The sequence below is a fragment of the Podarcis erhardii genome, assembly GCF_964252035.2.
Source record: "Podarcis erhardii genome assembly, chromosome: 7".
In the NCBI taxonomy this organism is placed as follows: domain Eukaryota; kingdom Metazoa; phylum Chordata; class Lepidosauria; order Squamata; family Lacertidae; genus Podarcis; species Podarcis erhardii.
In genome coordinates this window covers 73,410,796-73,422,160 of record NC_138511.1, presented here as the reverse complement: position 1 = coordinate 73,422,160, position 11,365 = coordinate 73,410,796, and the positions used below count along the sequence as shown (strand labels likewise).

At 47.2% G+C, this 11,365-nt stretch overlaps 1 protein-coding gene across 3 annotated transcripts in view; it reads right to left on the bottom strand.

Annotated features, from left to right (window-relative positions):
• Positions 1-1,410: 1,410 nt before the first annotated feature.
• LOC309345902 (beta-1,4-galactosyltransferase 3-like) overlaps positions 1,411-11,365 on the bottom strand; it is a 37,036-nt gene continuing 27,081 nt past the window's right edge. For all 3 annotated transcript variants that reach the window (XM_081869373.1, XM_081869372.1, XM_081869374.1), the window contains 6 exons: positions 7,967-8,326; positions 6,817-7,052; positions 5,477-5,664; positions 3,741-3,863; positions 3,210-3,314; positions 1,411-1,961 (listed from right to left, as the gene is read on the bottom strand). In XM_081869373.1, coding sequence (XP_081725499.1) covers positions 1,811-1,961; positions 3,210-3,314; positions 3,741-3,863; positions 5,477-5,664; positions 6,817-7,052; positions 7,967-8,228 — 1,065 coding nt within the window. In that variant the 5' untranslated portion in view covers positions 8,229-8,326 and the 3' untranslated portion in view covers positions 1,411-1,810. The remainder of the gene's footprint in view (positions 1,962-3,209; positions 3,315-3,740; positions 3,864-5,476; positions 5,665-6,816; positions 7,053-7,966; positions 8,327-11,365) is intronic.

Genomic DNA, 11,365 nt, shown 5'->3' with positions numbered 1-11,365 from the left:
TGGGATAAGTTGCATATCTCTGTTAGAAGATCAGCAGTTTCACGCTTGTTCCTTTAATAACTTTGGAATGGATCTGATTCAGACCCAGCCATCTGATAATAAGCACTAGGGCTTCTATTTGTCACAGCCATTTGTCTCAGTTATTCAGACTCCTCCCTCGAAAAGGCTGCTGAGGATCAGGCATCAGCCCAGCATATTTCACAATGGATACAAATAATTCATTTAGTTTCTTTGCAATATCACTGTTCTCTTTTAGGGCACATTTTACTTCCTTTTCATATAAACGATTGCTCCAGAGGTTCAAGCCAGACTTGCACATTTTATCACAACTCCTTCAGCTTATGCATTGGCATGGCTGATTCCACAGTTCAGAGGATTACTTAAGGTACCTTTGGAAAAAGCATGGCTGCAGCCATGTTCATTGCATTGTCTTGATTCCTTCAGATGTTGAAGGGATTTGGCTGAACTCTTTAAGAGTTTGGAGATAGCTGTGGAAGAAGAACACCTGAGAAATTGCAAAGCAAAATTGTCACCACCTAGTCTAATCAATACAAACTACAGTGGTACCTCAGTTTTCGAACATCTCCATTGACGAATGTTTCGGAACTTGAACGCTGTAAACTGTAAATTCTTTGGTTTTCGAACACGCCATGGATGATGAACAGGAAATGTGGCTTCCACTGAGTGCAAGACCCTGTCAACTATTGAGTTTCGATTTTTGGAATGTTTCAGAACTTGGAACCATCTTCCGGAAGGGTTTACGTTCGAAAACCAAGGTACCACTGTATAGTGAATGGTCAACTCATCTGTCTTCCAAGGCTGACAGTGAACACATTTTCAAATCACAAGAGCTAAAAATAAGTTCCAATCCTAATTTCAGCTCTATTGCTGTTTGTGGCTGCTACAAATCCCAGTAGGTAGGACCTGCTCTGGAGAGACCACTACTATTACAGAAGGGGTTATCTTGCATATACTAATTCAGTGAACCAGCTGAGCCCACACAGCTGTAAAAGCAGAGATCCTTGAGATCCACTCATCCAAGAAAGGGGGTGGGGGTGGAAATCCAGCTACAATCCTTTCTGCAGCGCAGGAAGAGGGTGAACAGAAGGGACCTCTTCAGAATAACTGCCTTTGCAAGAGCGAGCAACAAGCTAGCTTGGCATTTTATCACATCTCCTTAGACACTGCTGATAGTCCGCCTATAAGCCCACCATGTCTTCCAGCACAACTCATTGCTACCTGCCTGGGCCATCCCAGCGCTAGTGTGTTGACCTGCCAATCAGCTCTAGCCCTCATACAGCTCCTCTCTTGCCTTCCTGGCGAAGAGCACAACTGGCCCAGGAGAGATGGCTGCTAACAGCTTCCCTCTTAGGCTCGCTCCAGAAGAGAAACTGCTACTTGGCCACACGCTTTAAAATAAATTGCACTTTAATAAGAAAGACAAACCATGGCACAGCAGCTGCAGAGGTTCAGACTTGCAAAGGACAATCCTGGTTTTCTGCTCAAGCTACCGTGCCGCTCCTTCAACCAAGGTATGAAAGGCATCCCACAAACGGAGTCCTGTAAAGTCAGACTGCATCCAGCCCTCAAGAGAGAAACGCTCCAGGGGAGGGGGAGGAAGTCTTTGTGTGGAGTCCCCATCCAGTCCCTGGTATGCAGTACCCCTAGCACCTTGCTAGACACAACAGTCAGCACATGATGACCACAATGCTCAGGGCTGTCCATCTCCCTGTGGATTCTTTGGTTTCCTTGGTCCCAGAGAAGTGGCAGGGTGGGGCTCCTGTCCCCAGGCCACTCTGTGGCTAGTGCATCACATGGCATGGCGCATTCCCTTCTCAGTGCCAATGAAGACAGTGATATTTGTGTAGAGGGGGTGGAGTTTCTTGGAGAGCAGCTGGTACTCCAGTGTGTTCATGCCATCCTGCTTCCATGTTCTCCTCGTCTTGGCCAGCAAGTTAAATCTGTAAGACAAATTCACAGAGTCAAGTGCGAGAACTGGAGCCCTTCTCCTACCACCTCACCACCCAAAGTGCAGCTCCTTGGATTTGCAGGTTAGGAGAAGCTTACGTATTCTTTTTACACAGATTTCCAGTAATGAAATGGTACGGGTGTGGTCAATGTTTTGTAACAAGGCGAGGAGGACAGTGTCATGTTTGTCAATAACGGAAAAACATTTGCAAATATCCATGCCTATACCTGCCGAAAAATACAAACCACTCACAATGATGAAGTGGGTGCTCTGAAGAAACTTCACAGCTTAAGATCAGGAGCAGCTATTCGTGGCAGGTGGGGAGGAGAAAAGGAAGGAAGGAGAATGCTTGAAAAAGCAGGGACTGGAGGATAATAGATGGCAGACGGACGAAGTTGAAAAAACACACCAAGCAGGAAATAGGAAATCGGCAAGACTACACATACAGCCTACAAGCAGGAGTGGATGTGTATAACTAGCAAGCAAGGAAGGTTTGAGGACTGAGCCAAAGCTCTAACGGTGCATAAGGTTTTTACGTTTTGAGTCTAACATGCAATTTCTACCAATTGTACAGTTTCTACTCTCACTCTATCCTTGTGATATGGCAACTCAGAGTGGGCAGTGAGGACCAACAGCCCTGGTTGGTAATGGTGGGGGCCTGGGTTTTACAAATGGATTGGAAACAACGATCCAGTTCTCTTTTGCTACAAAATTTCCAGTCCAGGTTATTTTGCACCACCACAACGGAGTGTTGGTAAGGTCTGCCACACCAGAAATAGCATTAAGGGAAAATCACAGCACAAAAACAAAAACAGCTGTCTGGGCTCTCAGTTCTTTAGAATCTCCACATCCCAGGACTTCTTACCAGTTCTTTGTTTACCCTTGTGTGATGTGTTCAGGTCAGCCATAATGGCAACCTTCCTTTCTCTCACAGAAGCTGGACTGCAAACCGTTAAAACAACTGAACATACCATGCCTCCACCCCAGCTTGGCCACTGCTGGAGGCTTCACTCCCTCAAGCACAAAATATCTAAATATGGCTATTCTCTGGGAGTTACTCATCCGTCATATTATCTGCGGTGGACATTCACCCTGGCCCAGAGGATTTGACAGGGTGCATTAAGGAGGATGCAGAGTAGCTACATACAATCACACTTAACCACCTAGTTTACAAGACAGCCGTCCATTTGCAATTGTTCAGGCCACATTTCTGCCCCAAGTAGTCCCCTCCTCTACTCACCTCTTAGGGTTCTGCTCATTGCCCTTGTCGTGTCCATGCTTGATCATACGGTAGCGGCCATACTGAGTAGATGGGCGAGAGATAACCATCCCACTCAGCGCTACCCTAAGAGAAGATGATTGACGATGCAGCATTAGCAGGAGTGCACATGGGGTTTCAGCAGAGGCACAAGTGCTACAATTACACACCCAAACAATGCAGTGCTTCAGTGCCTTCAAATCTGCACCATGCCACTCGTGGCTCCTCTCCCTTGCCCCACCCCTGGGCAACAGCAAGAACAGATTCCTACCCAGGATTCTTACCAGAGCTTGCCCAATCCCTCCTTGCCAATATTTCCTATGCTCTGACACAAACTCTAGGGCAATCCATGGGGGAAAGTTTGAGAGGCAGGACTCCTAGAGTCCCATCCTCAGCCATGCCACCTTAAACCTTTGTGAATAGAGTTGCCCAATCCCCTAAAGCTGCTGGGCTTTATACTGAAGGGATGGAACTGGAGCCGCCTCCTTATCTAGCATCAAGGACCATCTTTACCTGACTGCAATGTCGTCATCTTCACCGCCCCAACCCCAATAGTTGTTGGGAAAGCCATTCATCTTCATGTATTGTTCTGGACTGAGTGCAGAAACCCCTCCAAAGTAGGACTTGTATGGAAGCCTGCAAGAATTTAAGAGGACATTTATTTACATGTAGCCCACCTGCTACCACCATGCATATAGGAATCTCTATAGGAAACACATAGGACCTCAGCTGGCACAGAGATATGGGCATCTAATATTACTATGCGAATATTACGTTCACAAGCACAGGTTCTGCCCACAGGCTTACAGACCAATAGATCTAACATGAAAGGAAAAAGGAATGTGGAAGGAAAAGGAAAAGCAATAAATTCAGGTACCAATTCACATGGAATGACCTGAGAGAGAGTTCTGGAAGAGGAATCAAATGGCAGCTAATAGAGAGGACCTCACTCTCTTCACTGCATGAAGCATGCATATCATTTTAGGGTTTTTAAGGGCAGCAGTACACTGCATTTCAGGAGGACCATTTCTAGAGCAGGGTCCTGTCCAGTGATCAAAATTAGACAGGTTCCAGGCGCATTTCGCACCTGGCTATCGGCCACTTGTGACCAAGTGAAGGTGTCTGGGCACCAGGATGGCACCTGACACCTCCAGCATCTGGAGGTGCATGACTGGGGATCATTGGATCTTGACCATTTTCACACCCTAATACCATTATCCTGTACAATTCTATCAGTTAATATTTTATCTGCATAGTCAGAATGAATGTCAGCAACCAAAATGCTTTTTCTGTGTAGCCTGAGCAGGAGCGGTGAAAAACATTATAGTTACGTAATTGTTGTCACTTGTCTTCGCTTACCCCACCCCACTGCCCTGCTCACAGTTGTGAAGAATATTCTTAAGCTATGAACGGTCCATGTCCCCGTTAAGAAAAAGGGGTAGGAGTAAGCCAGTATTTATGTAGACTGTCCCTGGATAAAATGACTTGTCTTCTTTAAGTCCTCAAAGTTCTTAACCTAGCTCAAGGTTGTCATCTGAACAAGCCAGATGTTAAACTGATAATCACAGTCAACCCATCATTTGAAAAATAAGACGTCAGAGCCATCTTGTCCCAAAATGGCAACTAAACATTCCGTTTTGGCGACTGCAACCTTGGTTTAAGGAGCCATTTGGCTTATACAGTACATCTGAGCTTCTAACATTGGTCCTGCCTAGGCTTCCAGTTCTTTAGCACCAACCTTCCCCTACAGCTGAGCTGCTGTATGCAGAAAGCTTTTCTGTATCAACTCCCACCTGTAATGCAGCTGCACGCAAGAAGGCTGCCCTTCTGCCAAGCTCAAAACAGAGGGGGCAATGACAATAAAGATATTATTATTATTATTATTATTATTATTATTATTATTATTATTATTATTATTATTTGACTCTTCCCCTGCTTTATCCTCACATCAATCTTGCAAAGTAGACTGAGGGAGGATGACTGCTTCAAGGTCCCGTCAGTAAGCCTTATGGCTGAGGTAATATTTGAACCCAGGTTTCTCTGGTTCTAGTCTGACATTCTAACTCTTCCAGCACACTCCCCATATCTGCATCTAGAAAACAGCCTAGAAACACACGAGAAAGCAGTTGTTTTCAGTGTGATTTTGTTTTCAGAAGGGAGACTGGGCATCTCTATTTTAAGAAGGAAAGAGTGTTGGGAGGAGTATAGAAGCATTCCTATGGAAACAGACCCAAATCCAAGAAGCTTACTTGTAGCCAAACTTGTCCATGGCAACAGCCACGTGCTTGGGGAAACGGTCGCAGGTATACACATTGCGGTCATCTTCAGGGATGAGGTCCACATCATGGAAGAACATACAGTCCCAGTCCTCATCTTTCATAGCTTCCTTGAAGCCCACATTCAAGAGTTTGGCCCGGTTAAAAGTGTAGTTCTCAGCCTGAGAAAGAGATGGGTGGCATTTACACCAGAGCTGTCTGTCTCTGTCTCTGTCTCTGTCTCTGTCTCTGTCTCTGTCTCTGTCTCTGTCTCTGTCTCTGTCTCTGTCTCTGTCTCTGTGTGTGTGTGTGTGTGTGTGTGTGTGTGTGTAAACTAGCTCCCCTAAAGTGCTAAACTCTCACATCCAGGACAGTCGCCACTAGGCACTACATTAAAATAGTATCCTTCCTCCACGCTGACTTCTGGCATCCTTGCATTTGACAGCTCCTCCAGAACCACCTACTCCATTTCTATCTTGGCTAGGGCATGCTCCAGTGGGGACTCATTCATCTACATCCGAGGTTCCTTACTTTATCTCTTCCCCCTTCCAAGGAATTCGGTGAGCTCAAACCGCTGGGTGCTGGTTGGTCCCTACCCGCTCCTGAATCCCAGTCTCAGCTCCAACCCACCCCGTAGTACTCTTGCTAGGGTTCCTTTCCTTGTGCCTGACTCTTCCCCACCTCTCCAGAGATCAGACTCAGCACAGCAGAAATCATGATTCACCGCACTTTTTGGAAGGAACTACAGCTTTCCCTCTCTGCAGCAATCAGAGCGCAACCCACTGCCCCCTACTGAGGCCTAGTGCTGAAAAAAGCATTGCCTGCCCACCTGCCTTCACTGGGCACTCCTCCATTAACAATAGAGCTATTGCCTCTATTCCCTCCTCTCCTAAGGAGAGAGAGAGGCCACACATTAATGCAGGGACAGGCAGCTGCCACGGAGACTCTTCTGTTGGGAGCCGCCCAGAGTAGCTGGGGAAACCCAGCGAGATGGGTGGAGTATATATAATAAAATTAATAATAATAATAATAATACAGTGGTACCTCGGGTTAAGTACTTAATTCATTCCGGAGGTCTGTACTTAACCTGAAACTGTTCTTAACCTGAAGCACCACTTTAGCTAACGGGGCCGCCTGATGCCGCTGCGCCGCCAGAACACGATTTCTGTTCTCATCCTGAAGCAAAGTTCTTAACCTGAAGCACTATTTCTGGGTTAGCGGAGTCTGTAACCTGAAGTGTATGTAACCTGAAGCGTATGTAACCCGAGGTACCACTGTAATAATAATTCAAACCTCCTGCCCTGCCCAGCTCACACACGGCTGTGGCAACGCACCTGATGGATGATGTAGATGCCATAGGTGAGTTGCTGCCGCTGCAGGAAGGGGTGCAGGTAGTAGAGCAGGTACTTGAGGTGCTGCTCTCGGTTGCGGTGGGGGATGATGACAGCTGTTTTGTGGACTGCATCGCAGTCGGGCGGACGGTAGCGCCCCCCTTTGGTCACAAGGGGATTCTTCCGCACAATATCATCCAGAGACAGCCCTGCGGGGAAAGTCACCCGAATGGGGCCTCCTGCAGGCGAGCAGAGACAGGGGTAAGGCAAACAATCTCCACCGCCTAGGTAGTCAGCAGACCGCAGGCTAAGAGCCAACGTGACCCAGAGTCCTCAAGAGGCGAACACCTCAAAACATTTTCATTTTAGATTAAAATGAGCATTAGCCTCCTAGTCAGTTCCAGGGTTCTTTTCTCTTTCCACCTGCTCCATCCCTGGTCATCCCTGCAAACTTAAAGAATCATAGAATTGTAGAGTTGGAAGGGACCATGTGAGTCATCTAGTCCAGCCACCTGCGATGCAGGATTTTTTTGGCCCAAGTTGGGGCTCAAACCCACGACTCTGAGATTGAGTCTCATGCTCTATGAACTGAGTTATCACTATGCTTTCACTAGTCACACTGGACAAGAAAGGGGGCATGGGTCGAGGAGAGAGAACCACTTCTCTCATTTCACAGAGCACTTCACGGCTTAATGCAAGATCACGTCTACGATGGGCCCACAATCCTCAAGCCTCTTTTTGCAGGGGTCTCTCATCGCTAGGCATTTCTATTTAAAAATCACTATTGCCGTACTCTTCTTCCAGAATTTGTGTCTTCTTTCCCAGGGCCAAAGAGCGGTGTAAACATGAAGCAAGCTTTTGAATTACACTAAACTCTTTAGTCTCAGAACTAGTACGCTACACACAAAGAGACAAAATTGACCCAAAAGCTTGCTCAGAATTTACTTCACTGTTTCATGCTCATTTCTGCCTTTCACGTGCCACCCAAAACCTTTCCAGATGGCTGGCTGGTTCAGTGAAACAATACATTATGGCTTCTGTGACTCTTAATTTCAGAACAACCACGCCAGCCCAACACCATTCAAATCTGAGGGCTGACTCCAAATCCTCAGTTCCTAACCAGAACCAGGATCAAGAACAGAGAAGCCCTTACCAAGGAAAGGAGATGCCTCCGGACAGTAAGGAAGTTCCTCTGGGGGCAGAGGGGGCCGGGCAATCAGGCTGAGGTTGGCGTAGACGTCCCCTGGCAGCGAAACATTGTGTAGGCTGGACAATATAGTCAATGTGCCCCCCTTGTAGAAGATGCCCAGGAAATAGGCAACACGCTTGCGGTAGCCATCGTGGTACAGCAGAGCCATCACCACCAGCTGTACCCCTAGGAAGAGCAGCAGGTAGCGGCCACGCAACTGCAGCATGGCTGAGGCAGGGCCAGGATCATCTATCCATGGTGCAGCTGGGCTGAAGGGCAGCGGCGGCAGCAGCAGCAGCAGCAGGGGAAACAGAAGACAGTGACCTGTTGGAAGCAGTAGAAGGTAGAATGAGTACAGGCAATGCTCATTCGTCAGGTTAACTTTTTTTTATGCACAAACATTTTGAAGGGCTAAAAAGGTGCCCCAATTAAAGTACCAGCAGGTTTTGGGGGCTGGGGAAGAAACTAATTTTAATGCAAGTACAAACTGTAGCGGAGAAGCACCATTTTGAGAGGCATTCCGTGTCTTTGGGGAGAGAATAGCCATTTACAACCAGTGGCGTAGCGTGGGTTATCAGCACCCGGGGCAAGGCAAGTAATTTGCGCCCCCTAAGCCGTGGATTTGCGCCCCCTAACCCTAACCCCCAGATGTTGCGCCCGGTGCGGCCTGCACCCCCCACGCTACGCCACTGTTTACAACCCATGCATGCATCGCCTAAAAGCAAGGATCATCTTCACTCGAAAACCATTTAATGCCAATTTGATTATCTGATCAGCCTCCTGACGTTCACAATGCTCAGCTTTCGCTTGGATGCTTACAAGAAAAATGCATTTCCTGCCCCCACCTCGTCCCCAAACGTTTCATGTCTACAGGGGTAAGGTTCTGAAAGTGGGGGGGGATGTTCACATCCAGAGCCCAGCCCAGCTATTTTGTTACACACAAGGCGATCTGCTCGCAGCAAGCACAAGTATGGACAGACGTGGCACCGCGAGACAAAGCAACTAACAGTAATAGCATCTTCCTGTCTCTGCAGCTGCATGAGAAGTCTCAGTGCAGCAAAAAACAAACTGCACACCTGCCAAATGAGAGGTGTCTACAAGAAAGGAGAACGTGGGAGTGGGTGGTAGGCATAGCAACATAACATGGCGAACATATGCACCAGGGAGGGGGAAAGAAGTTAGGACAAGTGGCAGACAGAAAGAAATAGGATAGCAGAATTCTTTTTTGCTTACACTCCCTCCCTCCCCCCCCCAAAACCAAGGAAACACAGAAGGATTAAGCTTGGCAGCTATCAAGTAAAAAAAGGGAAAAAATATGTTAAGCTCAGTTGCAGATCAATCCCCAGAATCTGCAGGAAGGGCTGGGAATGCCCCCTGACAGAAATGCTAGAGAACTGCTTCCAGTCCAAGGAGACAATTCTGAGCAAGGTCTTGACTAGGCATAAGGCAGTTTCCTACATTCCTGGGAAACTTAAAACAGTCTACCTGCCTCTCCTCCCATGGAACTCCATAGTTGAAGGTGACTTGAATCTGGGTTCTCCCAGAAACTATCATGCTCTGACCACAACACAGTTATTCTTAGAATAATGTTGCCAGAGCCTCCTTTCTCCATACCCCGGAGCTGCTTCATTTAAAGTGTCAAAAGCCATGTTTTGCATGTACATATAACCTTAGTCCACAGCTGTTGCTATCTGCAACACTTGAGGGAGGAAGGAGGGATGGGAACAGGCGCGAGTCCCCTTGCTGCAGCCCTTTCCGTGCACCTTGTCCACTCTTTGGTTTCCAATATTAGGCCCAGCTGCGAGCCACTTCACATATCTCAGCGTTTGGGTTGTATAGATCCTCTTCACCCTGGCTTTTGACACTTACAAGGTATGCTTTTAGCACCCACCTTATTTCTGTGACTGCAAGTTGTTTAAACTGTTTTTAACGTGTGTAAATTGTTGCAAGCTGCCCCGAAACCCAAGGGTAAAGGCTAATAAATTACAGTATTATACTGTAATAATCTACCAGATTGCAGAATCTTGGGTAACGCGGCAGGAAAGGGCTTGGGGGAGTGCAACATGGAGCAGCACATTCCATACCTATAAGTGAGAGAAGTAGCCTGCTTTGGTTACCTATTCTGCTACCTGCCCACACCCTGAGCAGCGCAACAGGTGTCTCGGAGCAGTGCCAACTAGCAACAGCTAAAGGGAGGAACAAGGAAATGGCCCAAGAGATTCCTGTAAGAGATGTTCCAGGGTGATATAAGAAAGAAGGAAATGAATCACACATAAAGGCAAAGGACCCCTGACGCTTAAGTCCAGTCACGAACGACTCTGGGGTTGCGGTGCTCATGTGGTTTTACTGGCAAAGGGAGCCGATGTTTGTCTGCAGGCAGTTTTTCTGGGTCATGTGGCTAGCATGACTAAGCTGCTTCTGGCGAAACCAGAGCAGCGCACGGAAACGCCGTTTACCTTCCCGCTGGAGCGGTACCTATTTATCTACTTGCACTTTGACATACTCTGGAGCTGCTAGGTTGGCAGGAGCTGGGACCGAGCAATGGGAGCTCACCCTGTCGCAGGGATTCGAACTGCCGACCTTCCGATCGGCAAGCCCTAGACTCAGTGGTTTAGACCACAGAGCCACCCACGTCCCACATAGATGTCACATATAGGCAACCCTAATTAAAACCTTCAGGGAAGAGCTGACCCTTCCAGATTCACTGAGCTGTTCCACTGCCCAAAGCCAGAGGCTCAGTCAAGGGCATCTTGCTGTATTTGGGAAGAAAGCGGAGCATTCTTACATCACTTAGTCAAACCCAACAGATTAGGAAATGGCATTTGGTGTGTAGCTGGTTTTGCCTTCATGCGTGCATGTTCATTCCCAACACACTTTGACAGGAAAAACTTCACAGAAAAGACAAACCAGCTCCGTCGTGATGTAGCCTGCAACCAAGGTGGAAAACTTCCTTTTTTGTTGCTGTGATATTGTTCTATACCTTTTTTAAAAAGGTATAGACCAGCATTTTGATAGGAAGGTTTGGGTGTGAGAAAACTTAAACTGTGGCTCTCCTTTCTAACCCAACTATTAATATGTGAAGGTAGGAGGTACTGCACAACTGATTGAAAAGTATCCAAGTGGCTCAAAGCCAGTGTGCAAACACAGATAAGTAGTGTGCTTGCTGGTAACAAAAGGCATATATTTGTCATTGCAAAAAAATAAAAATAAAAAATGCAGCAGAGATTAATTCACTGGGGCCTTTCCTAGGCAGCCTTTTGGGGACCTGAACATTCTACCATCTAAAGCAGTGCAGTGAATTGGAGCCGTTTCAGTAGCCTAGGCGGAGGCAAACAGGGTAGTACAAGAACACTGCAATCTGGA